The 19,892-nt window shown below is 43.1% G+C and overlaps 1 protein-coding gene across 6 annotated transcripts in view; it reads left to right on the forward strand.

The window, feature by feature from the left end:
• The window catches only part of LOC139239069 (WD repeat-containing protein 7), a 1,036,818-nt gene that overhangs the window by 491,497 nt on the left and 525,429 nt on the right, over window positions 1-19,892 (forward strand). For all 6 annotated transcript variants that reach the window (XM_070867593.1, XM_070867585.1, XM_070867609.1 and 3 more), the window contains one exon: window positions 19,515-19,628. In XM_070867593.1, coding sequence (XP_070723694.1) covers window positions 19,515-19,628 — 114 coding nt within the window. The remainder of the gene's footprint in view (window positions 1-19,514; window positions 19,629-19,892) is intronic.

The following is a 19,892-nucleotide window of genomic DNA, read 5'->3' on the forward strand; positions in this document are numbered from 1 at the left end:
TGTGAACATCACATGACTGGCTAAGCCACTCCCAACTCAACAACTCTATAACTATTTTTGTAGGAAACAGAAATTCAAGTGCCCCTGATTAAAGGGGGGGGGGTTGGCGGGGAGACACACCAAACATTTTAAAACAAGTGCCCTCTTGTTTTCCAGCAGCTCTACAACTCTTTTTGTTGAGAACAAAAAATAAATCAAGTGCCCCTTGATTAAAGTGGGGGGACACTCCAAACACTTTTTAAGTGCCCTTTTTTTTAGGGCACTTAAACAGCTCTCCAACTCCTTTCAGAGTAAACAAAATAAACATAAGATCAAGTGCCCCTCCCGATCTAGGGGACACTCCAGACACTTTTAACTGTCCTCTTTTTTTTTTATTTTTTGTGATTTTTTTTTGTTGATTTTTTGGGCATTAGAATGATATATTTTACAAGTGCCCCCTATAAAAGGGGAGGGGGACACTAAAATCGGCATTTAAAACATATAAAATCAAATTAAAATTTGGTTGCCGGGGGTAACGATGCACTCCAGTCCCTCCGGCGCCCACCTCTCGCGGAAGGCCGCGAGCGTACCAGTGGACACCGCATGCTCCATCTCCAAGGACACCCTGGCACGGATGTACACGCGGAAGAGAGGCAGGCAGTCAGGCTGAACGACCCCCTCGACCGCCCGCTGCCTGGACCGGCTGATGGCACCCTTGGCTGTGCCCAGGAGCAGTCCTATGAGGACTCCCTCGGACCTACCCGCTCCCCTCCGCACAGGGTGCCCAAAGATCTCAACAGCTCTACAAACCTGTGAGCATACTCACAGGTGCATACATTACACAGGTCCTTTCCTCACAACCCCCCTGTATCTCTTGCCCAAAATGTTAAATCTGTGTCCCCGAGTCCTTGTACCATCAGCTAATGGGAACAGCCTTTCTCTATCTACGTTATCCAAACCCATCATATCTTATACCCCCAATAGCGTGATCATACACAAATAATCTACCGAATGTACGAGGGGACAGTAGGTCGAGTGAGAAGGAGGAACTGAAGGATATACTTATCAGGCGGGAAATTGTGTAAGAAACGCAGAAACATATAAAATAGGTGCAGGAGTAGGCCATTTGGCCCTTCGAGTCTGCACCACCATTCAATGAGTTCATGGCTGAACATGCAACTTCAATACCCCATTCCTGCTTTCTCGCCATACCCCTTGATCCCCCTAGTAGTAAGGACTACATCTAACTCCTTTTTGAATATATTTAGTGAATTGGCCTCAACAACTTTCTGTGGTAGAGAATTCCACAGGTTCACCACTCTCTGGGTGAAGAAGTTTCTCCTCATCACGGTCCTAAATGGCTTACCCCTTATCCTCAGACTGTGACCCGTGGTTCTGGACTTCCCAACATTGGGAACATTCTTCCTGCATCTAACCTGTCTAAACCCATCAGAATTTTAAATGTTTCTATGAGATCCCCTCTCATTCTTCTGAACTCCAGTGAATACAAGCCCAGTTGATCCAGTCTTTCTTGATATGTCAGTCCCGCCATCCCGGGAATCAGTCTGGTGAACCTTCGCTGCACTCTCTCAATAACAAGAATGTCCTTCCTCAAGTTAGGAGACCAAAACTGTACACAATACTCCAGGTGTGGCCTCACCAAGACCCTGTACAACTGTAATAACACCTCCCTGCCCCTGTACTGAAATCCCCTCGCTATGAAGGCCAACATGCCATTTGCTTTCTTAACCGCCTGCTGTACCTGCATGCCAACCTTCAATGACTGATGTACCATGACACCCAGGTCTCGTTGCACCTCCCCTTTTCCTAATCTGTCACCATTCAGATCATAGTCTGTCTCTCTGTTTTTACCACCAAAGTGGACAACCTCACATTTATGCACATTATACTTCATCTGCCATGCATTTGCCCACTCACCTAACCTATCCAAGCCACTCTGCAGCTTCTTAGCATCCTCCTCGCAGCTCACACTGCCACCCAACTTAGTGTCATCCGCAAATTTGGAGATACTACATTTAATCATAAGAATTAGGAACAGAAGTAGGCCATCTAGCCCCTCGAGCCTGCTCCGCCATTCAATAAGATCATGGCTGATCTGGCCGTGGACTCAGCTCCACTTACCCGCCCTCTCCCCGTAACCCTTAATCCCCTCGTCTAAATCATTAATGTACTATGTAAACAGTTGGGGCCCCAGCACAGAACCTTGCGGTACCCCACTAGTCACTGCCTGCCATTCTGAAAGGTACCCATTTACTCCTACTCTTTGCTTCCTGTCTGCCAACTAGTTCTCAATCCACGTCAGCACACTACCCCCATTCCCATGTGCTTTAACTTTGCACATTAATCTCTTGTGTGGGACCTTGTCGAAAGCCTTCTGAAAGTCCAAATACACCACATCAACTGGTTCTCCCTTGTCCACTCTACTGGAAACATCCTCAAAAAATTCCCGAAGATTTGTCCAGCATGATTTCCCTTTCACAAATTCATGCTGACTTGGACCTCGCTATGACATCCTTAATAATTGATTCCATCATTTTACCCACTACTGATGTTGGCTTTCATAGCTAGGGATTTGAGTATAGGAGCAGGGAGGTCTTACTGCAGTTGTACAGGGCCTTAGTGAAGCCTCACCTGGAATATTGTGTTCAGTTTTGGTCTCCTAATCTGCGGAAGGATGTTCTTGCTATTGAGGGAGTGCAGCGAAGGTTCACCAGACTGATTCCAGGAATGGCTGGGCCGTCATATGAGGAGAGACTGGATCAATTGGACTATTAGTCACTGGAGTTTAGAAGGATGAGAGGGGATCTGATAGAAACATATAAGATTCTGACGGGACGGGACAGGTTAGATGCTGGAAAAATGTTCCCGATGTTGTGGAAGTCCAGAACCAGGGGACATAGTCTTAGGATAAGGGGTAAGCCATTTAGGACTGAGATGAGGAGAAACTTCTTCACTCAGAGAGTTGTTAACCTATGGAATTCCCTGCCGCAGAGAGTTGTTGATGCCAGTTCATTGGATATATTCAAGAGGGAGTTAGATATGGCCCTTACGGCTAAGGGGATCAAGGGGTATGGAGAGAAAGCAGGAAAGGGGTACTGAGGGAATGATCAGCCATGATCCGAATGGCCTACGCCTGCACCTATTTTCTATGTTTCTATATCCTTTTTGCTTCTCAACTCTAATCAAATGGATTCTGTCCTTGCTCTCTCAAGGACATCTATCAGAGAGCTGTGGAAGCTGGGACATTGAATAAATTTAAGACAGAAATAGACAGTTTCTTAAACGATAAGGGGATAAGGGGTTATGGGGAGCGGGCGGGGAAGTGGAGCTGAGTCCATAATCAGATCAGCCATGATCTTATTGAATGGCGGTGCAGGCTCGAGGAGCCATATGGCCTCTTCCTGTTCCTATTTCTTATGTTCTTATCCTCTCTTTCCAACACTACAATGTCTTCCCTAATCAGTACTGCCACCCCATCTCCCTTTTTACTTTCCCTATCTTTTCACTGTAGCACTGTATGCTACCTTTTTCTAAAAACTAGAAAATGCTGCAAATATACAATAACTTGCTTTCATATAATATCTTTAATGTAGAGAAAGCTGCTGTACAGACAGCAAAATAAAAAGGAATCAGTTGCCAAATCTTAGTGGAAGAGTTAGGAAAGCTGACCAAAAGCTTGGCTGAAAGGGTTTTTAAAAAGGCTGTTAAAGGTAGAGAGAGTCAAAGGGAAATTGAGGGGTCATTGACCTGAAACAAGTTAACTCTGTTTCTCTCTCCACAAATGCTGCCTGATGATCTGAGCTTTTCCAGCATTTTCTGTTCCCATTTCAAATTTCAGCATCCGCAGTATTTTGCTTTTGTATAAATGTGGATGTGGATTTTGGTGGGAGTCGGAATAAGGCCATTTTGGTGAAAATAGGATCGTGGGGTTTGAAGCGCAATACTGCCTCAAACAGAGCCTGAGTGAGGGATGGAATCAATGACAAATGAGCAGAGTTTATGTGGCAGATAAAACAATGGTTATGGTCTTCCTAATATCAGTTGATAATTTTAACTGATCCTTGAAATTGTCAGTCAAGCAATTTGAAAGCACAGAGATGGCTATAGTATTGAGAGAATTGGTGGAGAAGTAGAACTGGGCATCATCAGTACATATGGAAGCTGACTTTCTGCCTGCCTATGAAGTCAGAGGAGGGCAGGATATAGATAAGGAAGAAGAAACGGCCATGAGCAGATTATTGTGAAATTCCGGAGGTAACTCTGCAGTGATGAAATATGAAGCCAGTGAACACCATAACAGCATTATGGGAGTACCTTCACCACATGGACTGCAGCGTTTCAAGAAGGTGGCTCACCTCCACCTTCTCGAGGGCAATTAGGGATGGGATAGATATACTGACCTTGCCAGCGACTCCCACATCCCAGGAACGGATATTAAAAAAAACCCAGAAGATTTGGCTGAGGAGAGATGGCCATGGTTGAGCCATATCTGGTAGTGAATGACTTGGTCAGTTGTGAGCCAGATGTGCTCAAGTGTGTAGCCCTCTGATTTAATGGAATAACGCACTGAAGAAACAGTAGTAAGGAGAAGCAGAATGGGTTGATGTGAACACAGGAATCATAAGCAGAGACAAAGGAGCAGTTCAACAGGCTAACAGAGGTAAGCATGTCACAACAGTTGTAGGACCAAAAGAGAGGAAGTTGGGAGCTTCAATAAATTTGTGAGAATTGTTTTTCAGGGGCAGAGAATGAAGGTCATGTGCTTGAGGGAAGGCAGGGGAATGTAGGTGGTAAAGGAGTTGAAGAGTGGCCAGTAATGGCTTTAATCCATGTTTGAGATTTTGATGGTGAAGAGGCCATGTGAGATGGTGAAGACTATGGGTGGCCATGGATGTGTTGTGAGATTTTACGTAAAGGGTGAGATTGAGTAAAGATAGGAGGGCAAATGTTGAAGGAGTGGGAGCAGGGGAATTTAGATGTACTGCAAATTGAAATCACTGAGGTTTGTGGAGAGGCTAAAGGAAGAGAAAAGACAAGAGATCTTGGGGATGGTTGTTTTGGAGCTTGGGAAGTCTTCAAATAAAGATGATTTTAAGTGAAAAGAAAGAAAAAAGTTATGGCATTTTTATAGCGCCTTTTACGACATCAGGGTGTCACAAAGCGCTTCACAGCCAATGAACTATTTTTGAAGTAATGTAGGAAGCATGGCTACAAATTTGCGCACAGCAAACTCCCACAAACAGCAATGAAATGAATGATCACATAATCTGTTTTTGGTGATGTTACCAGGACACCAAGAGAACTCCTTGCTCTTCCAGTGGTGCTTACAGAGTAAAAGGAGAGGCTGTGCTGGACTTGATAACTGCTCAACCACTGTAGCAGTTTGTGTGGATCAATTGATAGAATGTGTAGCTGGGTGGGGGGAGGGGCTTCTGTGAAGGGGGTGGAGTCAACATCAATCCGTTAGATATCTGTCTCGGCCAGGGCAGAAATGTTGTTGAATGCATCCTAAACATTGGAATTTAAGATTTGGAAATTATTAGCATGAACTACATCAGAATGGCATGTGAATGTCACTGGCCTTATTTGCGAGTGAACGAACGTTTTGGAAGACAATGTGGAGTAGTTGATGATTCACTGGCAGGGTCAGGGGGCACTGGAAGAGATCAGGGATATGAAGAGTTTAACTTCTGAGGAGCAAGCTGAGTGGGATGGTCATCGAGAGCAGAGGATGCTATTCTGGCTGAACCAGAGACGGGTGTGTCTTTGGGCATGGTAGAGGATACAAAAGGAGGAAGAGAGAGAGGCCATGGGCTCATTTAAGAGTAACCATCTCATGACTATTCCAAGATGAACAGAAAATTCTTATAATCTAGCCAATATTCCTTCTGACAGTAAATGCACATTAGCTGCGGATTACTCCTTAAGTAACTCATTGTGTCAAGTGCTTTGAGATGTTTTGATGGTATGATTTGGTGTTACACAAATGCCAGTATTTTTCATATGCTCACTGTTCTCCATTTTTTTTCTTAAAATTCACGTTCTTATTTCAAATTCCTCCATGGCCTCGCCCCTTTCTATCACTGTAACCTCCTCCAGTCCGACATCCCTCAGTTCTCTGCGCTTCTCCAATTCTGGCCTCTTGTGCATTCCTGTATTTAGTTGCTCTGCCATGCCTTCAGCTGCTTAGGCCCTAAGCTCTGGAATTCCATTTCTAAACCTCTCTGCCTCTACCTCTCTCTCCTCCTTTAAGACGTTCCTTAAAACCTATCGCTTTGACCAGGTACTGTCCTAATATCTACTTTTGTGGCTCGGTGTCAAATTTAGTTTGATAACACCATTTAGCAAAGGTCCTGTCCTGTGAACCACTCCCAATGTCATTCATTTTGCTATGCCAAGAGGAAGGATTATATTTTCGTAATAAGAAATTCTATTATACGTTCAAGAAAGCCAAATTCAAAGATGGCATTATTTAAAGGGAAATTTATCTTTAAAGGAAAAAAGATATTGATGCAAAGACAAAAAAATTAAATGTGTTTCTGAATACTTGAGTAAAAAAAATTCTAGTCATTATGAAACAGAAAATAGCATTCCTGGTTATCATTAGTAGAGGGCTATGTCTGTACTTGATTTTTGCATCATGTCCCAGGTTTCCATAGAAAAGCATGAGTATAATAGTGCCGTGGAGCGCCGAACTGATCAATACAAAGTCAGCTGCTTGTGTTTTCCTTGGGAATCTGTTTCTTTAGAGCTGTTGAAATTTTTTTAATCAATATTGATTGAAGAGAATTGCTGTTTGAGAGAACACTCGGACTCGCTGAAAATGCCAGCCACTTCGTGATATTTACAGAGAACAGAGCTCCTTCTGAAGGCTTTTGAGATTTAAAAGGGTCCAAATGCATTTGAAAACATCCTTATAAAATGTAGGAAACACAATGATTCAAGTCTTATGGTTTATATTTTTCTAAAGCTAGTTATTTTTTTATTTTATATTCTTTTAAACTGAGTTGAATTTCTGTGATAAAATCTCAAGAATTAACCTAAGCATTGGAAGCTCCCAAATAGAAAAGATTTGGTTAGAGATTATGTAATCATCAATGTTGTAATTGTTGCCTGATAGAAATGATTGACATTTATATCCCATATTAAAGCAAAGTTAATATATTGATTGTTTTAAGAAATGATTTGTTTACCTTTTTCGTGAGGTAAAAATTGACCTTCAGGTTTATGTAGATCAGAAAAAAATGCTCTGGTTGCAGTAGAAAGCTATTTATATTAACCCTGTCAGCTCAAGTAAAAATTATCATCAATTAAATGAAACTCTGCATTATTTTATAAATTAGGTTACCATTTTCCATGAGGAGTAAACACACCCTGTACAATGGATAACCATGTATAAGGCTGGTTTCAACAAAAACACTAATGCTTGGGTTCCTGATGTAACCTAATTTATAGCAAAGCAATAGTTACTGCTGACAATAAAATGTCATATGACACATTTTTCTAAAATTTGAATGCAGTTCAACAGCAATTTATAGAAGCCTAGCTGCTTTTGACTAGTTTTGTGGTCTTTTGAACAAGCACTTCATTTAATTCCGAAGAATACAACTGAAAAATGTTATTGCAAATAATTTTTGTTTAATTTTCTTTTTAGTCCGCTTTAAATTTATTTAGGGAACATAACCGGGTGCAACTGAAGATAGCTACAACAGGTAACTCACAAATTTGGCTTTAGTGATCGATGGGGCAAAGGATAAGAAAGAAACTGTTCCGAGTTTCCATAATGTAACTGCTTAACAGGGAAGAGTTCCAGATGACTGCGTTGTCTAGAATAGAATTCTTGAGGCAGACATAGTATCACCACTGATATTTCATGTCGATGATCTGGCCATTAATTTGGAAAGAATGAACAACATTTTTTCATCTTGGAGACTGAACTCTGGCATGGATTATATGTTGTGATAAGATTAAGAACTACTGACAGGGGTATATTTCTTAATGCATTTCTCCTGTTTTCACGTGGCTTCTGGGTGGGTAGAAGTTGGAAATTTTGAGGAGAGGCCTTCTGTTGACTACCCAACATTTTGTGATACAATGCAAGGGTAATTTGAAACATGATGTGCTAAGTGTGGCATACGTGGAAGGATAAAGGTGACTTTGGATCTATGGTGCCCAAAGCTTTCCACCACTGGGGTTTTCCTCGTGTAATTTCTGGGTTTGTTGTGGACTAATTGATGGAAATCGATTGCTATGATTGGTCAACAACTCCAATATCATTGTATCATGCAACTTCTAGGATGGTCAACGGTGAATCTTGGTCTTTTTTTCGTCTAGCAATTCCGATGTTCCTAAGTTCTGAGAGAATCTTGTTGCTGTCGTATTGTATTTATCAGGTAGTGTCTTAACCTATGTCTGCTGCTATCAAAATAATGCAAATTCTGGGCACATGATGGAATAGCTATTCTCTGTGCTAAAAGGAAGAAATACCAAACTACTATTGAGGAATAAAAACACTTTTTAATCCTTTTGTGGGCAATTTATAACAACATAAACGTCATGTTCCCTTTAAGCTGCGCTCTGTAGGTCCCGTGCAGCCAGCTCACCGGCCTACCGGCTTTTAAAGTGGAAAACCACACGTGCACGGAATTTTGAATGGGCTGAGCAGCCCGTTAAAGGGTCCGCGCGGTCCCCAAAAATTTAGAGGAAGTATTGCATTAAAGGATGTAAAAGTATCTCATTTGATGCTTGGTGTTTCATGATTTTAAAATATCAATCCTGTTTCACATAATTTCATTAAAACACTTTAAACTGAAGAGATAACCACAGCTTTTACAGGGTTAAATGTTGCAAGTCAGCCATGTACTGTGCTCATGATCACTCAAATGCATGCCATGTAGTCATCTGCTGTAGTCACGACTGAGCAGAGAAATTGAAGCTGCTTCACGTAACATGCATGATCAGCCAATCTGAATGGCTGGGCATGGATTCCCATCAGGCTCCACCTTCAAGGCCTTGACTACAGTGAACTCTCAATCTGTGCACGCTCCTGAGCACTGATTTGTCTGAGTTAGTGTGCTCCTGTGCATGCAGGCAGCCAGACAGGCACTGTCTAAAGTGGCTGGGGAGCCTGCCATTGATCGATTGAAATGGTGTGAAGTGAATTAATGTGAGGCAGGCAGTCTGTCTATCAAAGCACACTAGGAATCTAGGGCAGAACTGATCTGTGGAGCAAGCTCAATTTACTGGAGGACTGAATCACATATATAATGGACATATTTTGTGCAAATTTTTTGTATTCTTATAAGAGCTGAGGGATTCTAACAATAGTCAGTCAAAATTTAATTTTTGAGACCTATATGCTGAAGCAAACTGATATCTGCTATTAAATTAATGTCATAGAAACTAGGTGCAGGTGTGTAGGCCATTCAGCCCTTCAAGCCTGCACCACCATTCAGTAAGATCATGGCTGATCATTCACCTCAGTACCCTTTTCCTGCTTTCTCTCCATACCCCTTGATCCCTTTAGCCATCTAACACCCTCTTGAATATATCCAATGAACTGTCATCAGTTAGCAGATTATTCTATGCACTTTGCAAGTAATCTATTGGCACTACATGGTGTTTGGAAAGTTGAACTTGCCAAAAACTCAATCTAAGACTTGGAGGAACAGGAAACAAATCAGGAAAATGCAAAAAAAAAAATCGAAATTAATGAATACAAAACATTATGTCTACTGATGCACCGATATAAAAGTAAATGATGCACTGCTTCACAGGATGGGGTTATAACATTTGATTGGACACATGAATAAGTCCAAGTACAGAATGTGATGCGATTCTAGTTCAAGAAATCCACATATCAAAGCAAGATGGTGTATTGGATTGGATACCTGGAGGCCGAAATTCAGCTCCCAAAAAGGCCACTTACTGCCAGAAAGCGGCGACAGGTATACCATACCTTTGCATCACCATTCTCTTCTTTACCACAATCTTATGTCTCCTTCCTGCTCCACCTCATCCCTCAATCTCCACAATGACTTATCCTCTTTTTAAAGACAAAGTTTCCACTTAAACAGTCAGCTCCAACCTTTGCCTCACCGACTGTTAGACACTCATCAGCATAAACACAATCTTCCCCAAGCACCTAAATTAACACTATTGCAAATACAGAATTCCCCAGGTATTTTTTGTATTTTACCTACATCCAAAATAATGCATACAAATTATATTGAACACAATATTTACTCGATAATAACAGCTACATATTAAAATCATTGTGTCTGGCATATCCTCCCAATGAATGCTCCTATATAAGAACATAAGAATTAGGAACAGGAGTAGGCCATCTAGCCCCTCGAGCCTGCTCCGCCATTCAAAAAGATCATGGCTGATCTGGCCGTGGACTCGGCTCCACTTACCCGCCCGCTCCCCATAACCCTTAATTCCCTTATTGGTTAAAAATCTATCTATCTGTGATTTGAATACATTCAATGAGCTAGCCTCAACTGCTTCCTTGGGCAGAGAATTCCACAGATTCACAACCCTCTGGGAGAAGAAATTCCTTCTCAACTCGGTTTTAAATTGGCTCCCCTGTATTTTGAGGCTATGCCTCCTAGTTCTAGTCTCCCCGGCCAGTGGAAACAACCTCTCTGCCTCTATCTTGTCTATCCCTTTCATTATTTTAAATGTTTCTATAAGATCACCCCTCATCCTTCTGAACACCAACGAGTAAAGACCCAGTCTACTCAATCTATCATCATAAGGTAACCCTCTCATCTCCAGAATCAGCCTCGTGAATCATCTCTGTACCCCCTCCAAAGCTCGTATATCCTTCTTTAAGTAAGGTGACCAAAACTGCATGCAGTACTCCAGGTGCGGCCTCACCAATACCCTGTACAGTTGCAGCAGGACCTCCCTGCTTTTGTACTCCATCCCTCTCGCAATGAAGGCCAACATTCCATTCGCCTTCCTGATTACCTGCTGCACCTGCAAACTAACTTTTTGGAATTCATGCACAAGGACCCCCAGGTCCCTCTGCACCACAGCATGTTGTAATTTCTCCCCATTCAAATAATATTCCCTTTTACTATTTTTTTTTTCCAAGGTGGATGACCTCACATTTTCCGACATTGTATTCCATCTGCCAAACCTTAGCCCATTCACTTAACCTATCTAAATCTCTTTGCAGCCTCTACACAACCCACTTTCCCACTAATCTTTGTGTCATCTGCAAATTTTGTTACACTACACTCTGTCCCCTCTTCCAGGTCATCTATGTATATTGTAAACAGTTGTGGTCCCAGCACCGATCCCTGTGACACACCACTAACCACCGATTTCCAACCCGAAAAGGACCCATTTATCCCGACTCTCTGCTTTCTATTAGCCAGCCAATTCTCGATCCATGCTAATACATTTCCTCTGACTCTGCGTACCTTTATCATCTGCAGTAACCTTTTGTGTGGCACCTTATCGAATGCCTTTTGGAAATCTAAATACACCACATCCATCGGTACACCTCTATCCACCATGCTCGTTATATCCTCAAAGAACTCCAGTAAATTAGTTAAACATGATTTCCCCTTCATGAATCCATGTTGCGTCTGTTTGATTGCACTATTCCTATCTAGATGTCCCGCTATTTCTTCCTTAATGATAGCTTCAAGCATTTTCCCCACTACAGATGTTAAACTAACCGGCCTATAGTTACCTGTCTTTTGTCTGCCCCCTTTTTTAAACAGAGGCGTTACATTAGCTACTTTCCAATCCGCTGGTACCTCCCCAGAGTCCAGAGAATTTTGGTAGATTATAACGAATGCATCTGCTATAACTTCCGCCATCTCTTTTAATACCCTGGGTTGCAAAGTTCTTGTGGACTTCTGACTTTTAAATGCGTTCATACCTACCTGTTGTGTTTGTGTGTAACCCTTTTTTGTGATGGCTCTCACATTTTAATAAGATATGTGTTATTAATATTAGTAAGTTTTATCGAATTGCTTTGAGTAAGCTTGCTCGCACAGGCTTGTGCCACTGGGTGGCACTGCGAAGCACTTTCCCCCCCCCCTCTTCTCAGCTTTGATTCTCCACTAATTTGGATTTCCATTGCACAAGGTGAGTAACCAGGTAAATAATTTAGTTTAACTATTTATTATTGAAATGCAATTCTGTGTTTATATATTTTATTTCACCCTCCCCAATTGGAGGTGTATTCTTGGTCAATCTACAGCCCTCTGAAATATTTATTTACTTTTGTCTTCAGACTCCAGCTCTTGATTGCTCTGCATTCAGTACAGGATGAGCAGGAATTTCCTCCAACCAAATAAAGGGAAGACCGAAGCCATTGTCTTCGGTCCCCGCTGCAAATTCCGGTCCCAAGCCACCGGACTCTATCCTTCCCCCTGACAAATATCTGAGGCTGAACCAGACCGTTTGCAACCTTAGTCTCATATTTGACCCCGAGTTCAGCTTCCAACCACATCCGCTCCATTACAAGACCACCTACTTCCTTCCACCTCTGTAACATTGCCTGACTTTGCCCCTACCTCAGCTCATCTCCTGCTGAAACCCTCATCCATGCCTTTGTTATCTCCAGACTTGACTATTCCAATGTGCTCCTGGCTGGCTTCCCATCTTCCACCCTGCATAAACCTACATAAGCTCAGCCAAATTCTGCTGCCCATATGAGAAGGAAAGACTGTAAGAGAAGGGATAACCATCCGCGGCTAACTAAGGAAATAAGAGATGGTATCAAATTGAAAACAAGGGCATACAATGTGGCCAAGACTAGTGGGAGGCAAGAGGATTGGGAAGCTTTTAAAAGCCAGCAAAGAACGACTAAAAAAATGATAGAGGGAAGATAGATTATGAAAGTAAACTAGCACGAAATATAAAAACAGATAGTAAGAGTTTCAACAGGTACATAAAAAGGAAAAGAGTGGCTGAAGTAAATGTTGGTCTCCTAGGGATGAGACTGGGGAATTAATAATGGAGGACAGGGAAATGGCAGAGACGTTGAACAAATATTTCGTATTGGTCTTCACAGTAGAAGACACTAAAAACATCCCAATAGTGGATAATCAAAGGGCTATAGGGAGGGAGGAGCTTAATACAATCACTATCAATAAAGAAGTAGTACTCAGTAAAATAATGGGACGAAAGGCGGACAGATCGCCTGGAACTGATGGCTTACATCCTAGGGTCTTAAACGAAGTGGTTGCAGAGATAGTGGATGCATTGGTTGTAATCTACCAAAATTCATTGGATTCTGGGGCGGTCCCAGCAGCTTGGAAAATTGTAAATGTATCATAATCATCATAAGCAGTCCCTTGGGATCGAGGAAGACTTGCTTCCACTTTTAGCATGAGTTCTTAGGTGGCTGTACAGTCCAATACGAGAATCACAGGTGGGTCAGATAGTCATTGAGGGAAAGGGTGGGCAGGGAGCCTGGTTTGTCGCACGCTCCTTCCGCTGCCTGCGCTTGATTTCTGCATGCTCTTGGCGACGATACTCGAGGAGCTCAGCGCCCTCCCGAATGCACTTCCTCCTCTTGGGGTGGTCTATGGCCAAGGACTCCCAGGTGTCAGTGGGGATGTCGCACTTTATCAGGGAGGCTTTGAGGGTGTCCTTGTAACGTTTCCTCTGCCCGCCTTTGGCTCATTTGCCATGGACGAGTTCCGAGTAGAGCGCTTGCTTTGGGAGTCTCATATCTGGCATGCGAACTATGTGGCCTGCCCAGCGGAGCTGATCAAATGTGGTCAGTGCTTCAATGCTGGGGATGTTGGCCTGGACGAGGACGCTAATGTTTGTGCATCTGTCCTCCCAGGGGATTTGCAGGATCTTGCGGAGACATCACTGGTGGTATTTCTCCAGTGACTTGAGGTGTCTACTGTACATGGGCTACGTCTCTGAGCCATACAGGAGGGCGGGTATTACTATGGCCCTGTAGACCATGAGTTTGGTGACAGTTTTGAGGGACTGATCTTCAAACACTCTTTTCCTCAGGCGGCCGAAGGCTGCACTGGCGCACTGGAGATGGTGTTGGATCTCATCATCAATGCCTGCTCTTGTTGATTGGAGACTCCTGAGATAGGAGAAGTGGTCCACGTTGTCCAGGGCCACGCCGTGGATCTTGATGTTTGGGGGACAGTGCTGTGTGGCGAGGACAGGCTGGTGTAGGACCTTTTTGTCTTACTAATGTTTAGTGTAAGGCCCATGCTTTCATACGCCTCGGTAAATACGTCGACTATGTCCTGGAGTTCAGCCTCCGTGTGTGCACAGACGCAGGTGTCGTCCGCGTACTGTAGCTCGACGACAAAGGTTGGATTGGTCTTGGACCTGGTCTGGAGACGGCGAAGGTTGAACAGCTTCCCACTGGTTCTGTAGTTTAGATCCACTCCAGTTGTCAACTGTGAGGCGGAGCATGGCAGCGACAAAGATTGAGAAAATGTAATGCCCCGATTTAAAAGAGGAGGCAGACAAAAAGCAGGAAACTGTAGACCAGTTAGCCTTGCATATGTCATTGGGGAAAATGCTAGAATCCATTATTAAAGAAGCAGTAGCGGGACATTTGGAAAAGCATAATTCAATCAAGCAGAGCCAGCATGGTTTTATGAAAGGGAAATAATGTTTGACAAATTTGCTGGAGTTATTTGAGGATGTAACGAGCAGGGTGGATAAGGGAGATGTGGTTTATTTGGATTTCCAGAAGGCATTCGATAAGGTGCCACATAAAAGGTTACTGAACAAGATAAAAGTTCACGGGTTTGGAAATAATATATTAGCATGGATAGAGGATTGGCTAACTAACGGAAAACAGAGAGTCAGGATAAATGGGTCATTTTCCGGTTGGGAAACAGTAACTAGTGGGGTGTCACAGGGATTGGGTCCTCAACTATTTACAATCTATCTTAATGACTTTAATAAAGGGACTGAGTGTAATGTTGGTAAGTTTGCTGATGATACAAAGATGGGTGGGAAAGCAAAATGTGAGGAGGACACAAAAAATCTGCAAATGGATATGGGCCCAAACTTGGTGAACGCTAAGGCCCGCCCAAGTGCTGCCCAAAGGACCACCGAGAGACCTGGTAGAACTTTGCCAGGAAGATCCCTCTAAAAGATATGCCAGTACCGCCTGGCGGCAAAAAAACAACTTACGCCGTGAATCTGAGTGGTAGCAGGCGGGAGCTCCCAATCTCGGCAGCAAATGCGATCCTTGCCAAAGTGCTGCCGAGGATTGAGTTGGGGCCAGGAAGAGGGGAACAGCTTAAAAAAAAAAAAAATTTACACACAAAAAAAAACACTGCAACACCTTCAGGGGACCCCATCCACATAAATCGCTGAAAAAATAAGACAAGAAGTTCACTTTTTTGCAGGTGGTCTTACTTACCGTTGGGGTTAGACCTGCCTCCGCGCAGCGGTGCTTCCCCCTGTACAGAGGGACCTGGGGGTCCTTGTGCATGAAACACAAACAGTTAGTATGCAGGTACAGCAAGTAATCAGGAAGGCAAATGGAATGCTGGCCTTTATTGCAAGGGAGATAGAGTATAAAAACAAAGAAGCCCTGGTACAACTGTACGGGGTATTGGTGAGGCCACACCGAGAGTAGTGCATACAGTTTTGGTGTCTGTATTTAAGGAAGGATATATTTGCATTGGAGGCTGTTCGGAGAAGATTCACTAGGTTGATTCCGGCGATGAGGGGATTGACTTATGAAGGTAGTTTGGGTCTATACTCATTGGAGTTCAGAAGAATGAGAGGTGATCTTATCGAAACAGATAAGATAATGAGGGGGCTCGACAAGGTGGATGCAGAGAGGATGTTTCCACTCATAGGGGAAACTAAAACTAGGGCACATAGTCTCAGAATAAGGGGTTGCCCATTTAAAACTGAAATGAAGAGGAATTTCTTCACTCAAAGGGTTGTAAATCTATGGAATTCTCTGCCCCAGAGAGCTATGGATGTTGGGTCATTTAATATATTTAAGGCAGAAATAGACAGATTTTTGAGCGATAAGGGAAAAAAGGGTTATAGGGAGCGGGCAGGGAAGTGGAGCTGAGACCATGATCAGATCAGTCATGATCTTATTAAATGGCGGAGCAGGCTCGAGGGGCCAGATGGCCTACTCCTCCTTTTTCTTATGTTCTTGTATCCGAACTCGTACCAAGTCCTGTTCACCCATCACTCTTGTGCTCGCTGACGTACATTGGCTCATGGTCTGGCAACACCTTAATTTTAAAATTCTCATCCTTGTTTTCAAATCCCTCTATGGCCTCACCCCTCTCTATTTCTGTAATCGACTCCAGTTCTGTAACCCTCTGAGATCTCTGCAGTCTTCTAATTTTGGCCTCTTGCACATCCCTGATTTTCATCACTCCACCATTGGCAGACGTGCTTTCATCTGCCTAAGCCCTAAGCTCTGGAATTCCCCCATAAACTTCTATCCTTCTCTACCTCTCTCTCCTCCTATAAAACATTCCTTAAAACCTACCTATTTGTCCAAGCTCTTGGTCATCTGTCCTAATGTCGCCTTATGGCTTGGTGTCAAATTTTGTTTGATACCGCTCCTGTGAAGCACATTGAGATGTTTTACGACATGAAAGGAGCTATAAATGCGCGTTGCATCCCCTTTGCCCCAGTGGTGGGGTGAAGGAGCTGCACAAGAGGCCAGAGTCAGAAGAAGAGAGAGTTTGGGAGGGGTTGTAGTGCTGGAAAAGATTAGAGATAAGGGGACCATAGTGGAATTTGTACATCAAGAGGAACATTTTAAATTTGAGATGTTGATGTCGTGACTGAATAGCCAGAGACATTGACCAGGGAGTCAGATAGAGTTAGTGGCTAGGGTTTGTGCTAAGGCCAGTGACGAGGGTTTAATTGGAAAAAATTATGGCTCGTCCAAGACTGGATGTGGATTAGCAGTCTTGCACGCTGATAGTGCAGAGGTAGTGGAGGGTCTGAGAGAGGTGGAGGAGAGGTAGGGCTGGGTATCATCAGTGTACATGTAGAAGCAGACCCTATGTCTGTGGATTATGTTACCATGGGCAATATTAATGAAAAGAGGAGGGGTCCAAAGAAGTTTCTTGGAGATCACAAATGTGGCCGTGTTGGAAGAGAAGTCATAGCTAGAGATGCTCTGGTTACGATTCGAGAGGTAAGAGTTGGACCATATATAAAAGCGAAATACTGTAGATGCTGGAATCTGGAATAAAAGCAGAAAATGCAGGAAATCTCAGCAGTTCAGGCAGCATCTGTGGCGAGGAAGCAGAATTAACGTTTCGGGTCGATGACCCTTCGTCAGAACTCATATGGAACCATATAATGGATAAAGAGTTGGATAACAAAGGAGTGGCTTTGGAGGAGGATGGTGCGGTTAATTATGTCAAACGTTGCAGACAGAAGAAGGTGGGATCATGTAATCCAGTCCAAAAAAATGTTGTTTGTTAGCTCTATTTTACTTCTGTGGGAGGGTCAGAAATCTGATTCGAGGGAGTTGGGGAGAGATGGACACTGAAATGGAAGGTGACAACACATTGAAGAACCTTGGAAAGTAAAGGGGGGTTGGAAGTAGGGCTATCGTTAGCAAAGACAAGAGGGTGTGATGGGTCTTGTGAGGAGAGTGGTGATAGTGAGAAAAGAGAGGGGGCAGTGCCTCAGAAGAGGGAACCATTTACAATGCCTGCTGACATGGTGGCATGAGGGAAATTTTGGCAGCGGTTAAGAGTTTTGTAGAAAAGGGGTCTAGGGACCAGGTGGAGGATCTTGTAGGTGAGGCGAGTTTGTTTTATGGATTGGAACAGATGGGTTAGAAACTAAAAGCAAAGGGGTTCAGACTAGGGTCGGAAGGGAACTTGGGTAGGGAGGGGGAGGCTTGGCTTGGTGATTGCAGCAAAGGCAGCTTAACAGATGGTCTCTATCTTGGTGATGAGATCCATGAGCTCCAAACCCATGTTTTAAATTGGCTACTGTCAGTAGCCAATTCCATCACAGAAGCCCAGTCCTTGTACAGTGTCCACAATTCTAGCCCATGTGATCGATAGCAATCGGGAGCAATAACTCTGATCTGTTTTTCCTCCCTAATCTTACTGTCAGCTGTGGTTCTCCTCTGAGTCAGAAGGACTCCCACTTAAATCCCACTCCAGGAATTTGAGCACGTAAATCTAGGCTGCAGTGCAGTGCTGAGGGAGTGCTGCACTGTCAGAGGTGCCGTCTTTTGGATGAGACGTTAAACTGCGGCCCCGTCTGCCCCCTCAGGTGGACGTAAAAGATCCCATGGCACTATTTCGAAAAAGAGCAGGGAGTTATCCCCGGTGTCCTGGCCAATATTTATCCCTCAATCAACATAATAAAAACAAATTATCTTGTCATTATCACAATTCTGTTTGTGGGAGTTGCTGTGCGCAAGTTGGCTGTTGCGTTTCCGATATTACAACAGTGACTACACTCTAAAAAGTACTTAATTGTCTGTAGACTGCTTTGACACGTCCGGTGGTCGTGAAAGGCGCTATATAAATGCAAGTCTTATTTTCTTTCTTTCTTAGTTGTGGAGTTACTGCTTCCACTTCAGTTGAGATCAACTAACTCAGCACAGATCATGTATTGCACTTGGGGATCTTCCTGATTTGTATGGATGAGCTGCTTACTGGATTAACGTGCTAAGTCATTGTGGAAGCAATTCAGCTCTCCTGATATTTGAAATATCATTGATGGAGAATGGATCATTTAAATAGGCAGTGGACCCTGAGCTCAATCTTAAGCCCCACATATGATTCTTTGCCAAGACTGCTTACTTCCACCTTCAGAATGTCTTCCTACATTCTTCTGTCACTGCAGTAGAACCCCTCATCCTCAACTTCTTCAACACCAAGCTCAACTCCGTTATACTCTTGAATTACCTCACTATCTTCAATATTCTTTTCACCAATATGCATGCAATACAAACACCAAATCTTCTCGGACTATGCAATCTGTATCCTTTACTGTGCACCCTCCTTCTGATCTGCATTGGCTCCCTCTCCCTGGCTTTACTCCACCCTATTTCTATACCCACAATACCTCCAACTCTGGGTAGTTTTTGCCACCTCACCCTTTGCTTGAGTGTGGGTAGGGGTTTAACCTTTAGGAACTATGCCCGAGCACTTTGGATTTTTCTTCCTAAGCCTCTTTGCTTTTCTACCTCTCTTCCCATCTTCAAAAACCTCCAACATTGCCTGTTTTGTGTCTACTGCTCCTCTTGGAAAATTTTAGGATATTTTCTTGCATGAAAAATACTCCATAAGGATATGTTGTTGTATGTCTGAACCCTTGCTTTGCAAAACAGAACAGCATTGCAAGTCATTGGTATAACACCAGCTTTTCATTCACAGTGCTCTGGGAAGTATTGTGATTACTGCACTGATTCGTGAATTGTATGTGGCATTGGGGGTTTAAAGGCTAAAAGTTAGATTTCATTTAAACCTAATTTTTTAAAAAAAGTAACCTAAAATCTGTGATTGTAACGTTTATGATGGTTTGCTTTTTAGCTGGTGTGACAACAGAAACCATTCAAGCTGTCGGTGCAAATCCTGATTTACAAGGGGTAGATACCAAGGTTCAGGAAGAAGAACCTGACCTCGCAGATGATGACATCACTGCAGGTAAGTGGTTCTGTTTTCAAGTCTGTGAAGGGCCATTTTATTAAAGATTGTTTTCTTGTTTTTGTTTTGAAGAAATCTTAACCCAGATAAGTGATACTTATGAAACAAAGGCTCATTAGTGGTAACCTTTATGACAACACAAAACTTAATTCTAATTATACTACATAATGCAGTCATTGCCAACTGCAAACTAGGATCATATGATGTTTGCGAATATTTTAATTTTTGTAATGAAATTGTCAGAGTTGTCATGTAATATTTTCC

The sequence above is a fragment of the Pristiophorus japonicus genome, chromosome 2 (assembly GCF_044704955.1).
Source record: "Pristiophorus japonicus isolate sPriJap1 chromosome 2, sPriJap1.hap1, whole genome shotgun sequence".
NCBI classification, from domain to species: domain Eukaryota; kingdom Metazoa; phylum Chordata; class Chondrichthyes; family Pristiophoridae; genus Pristiophorus; species Pristiophorus japonicus.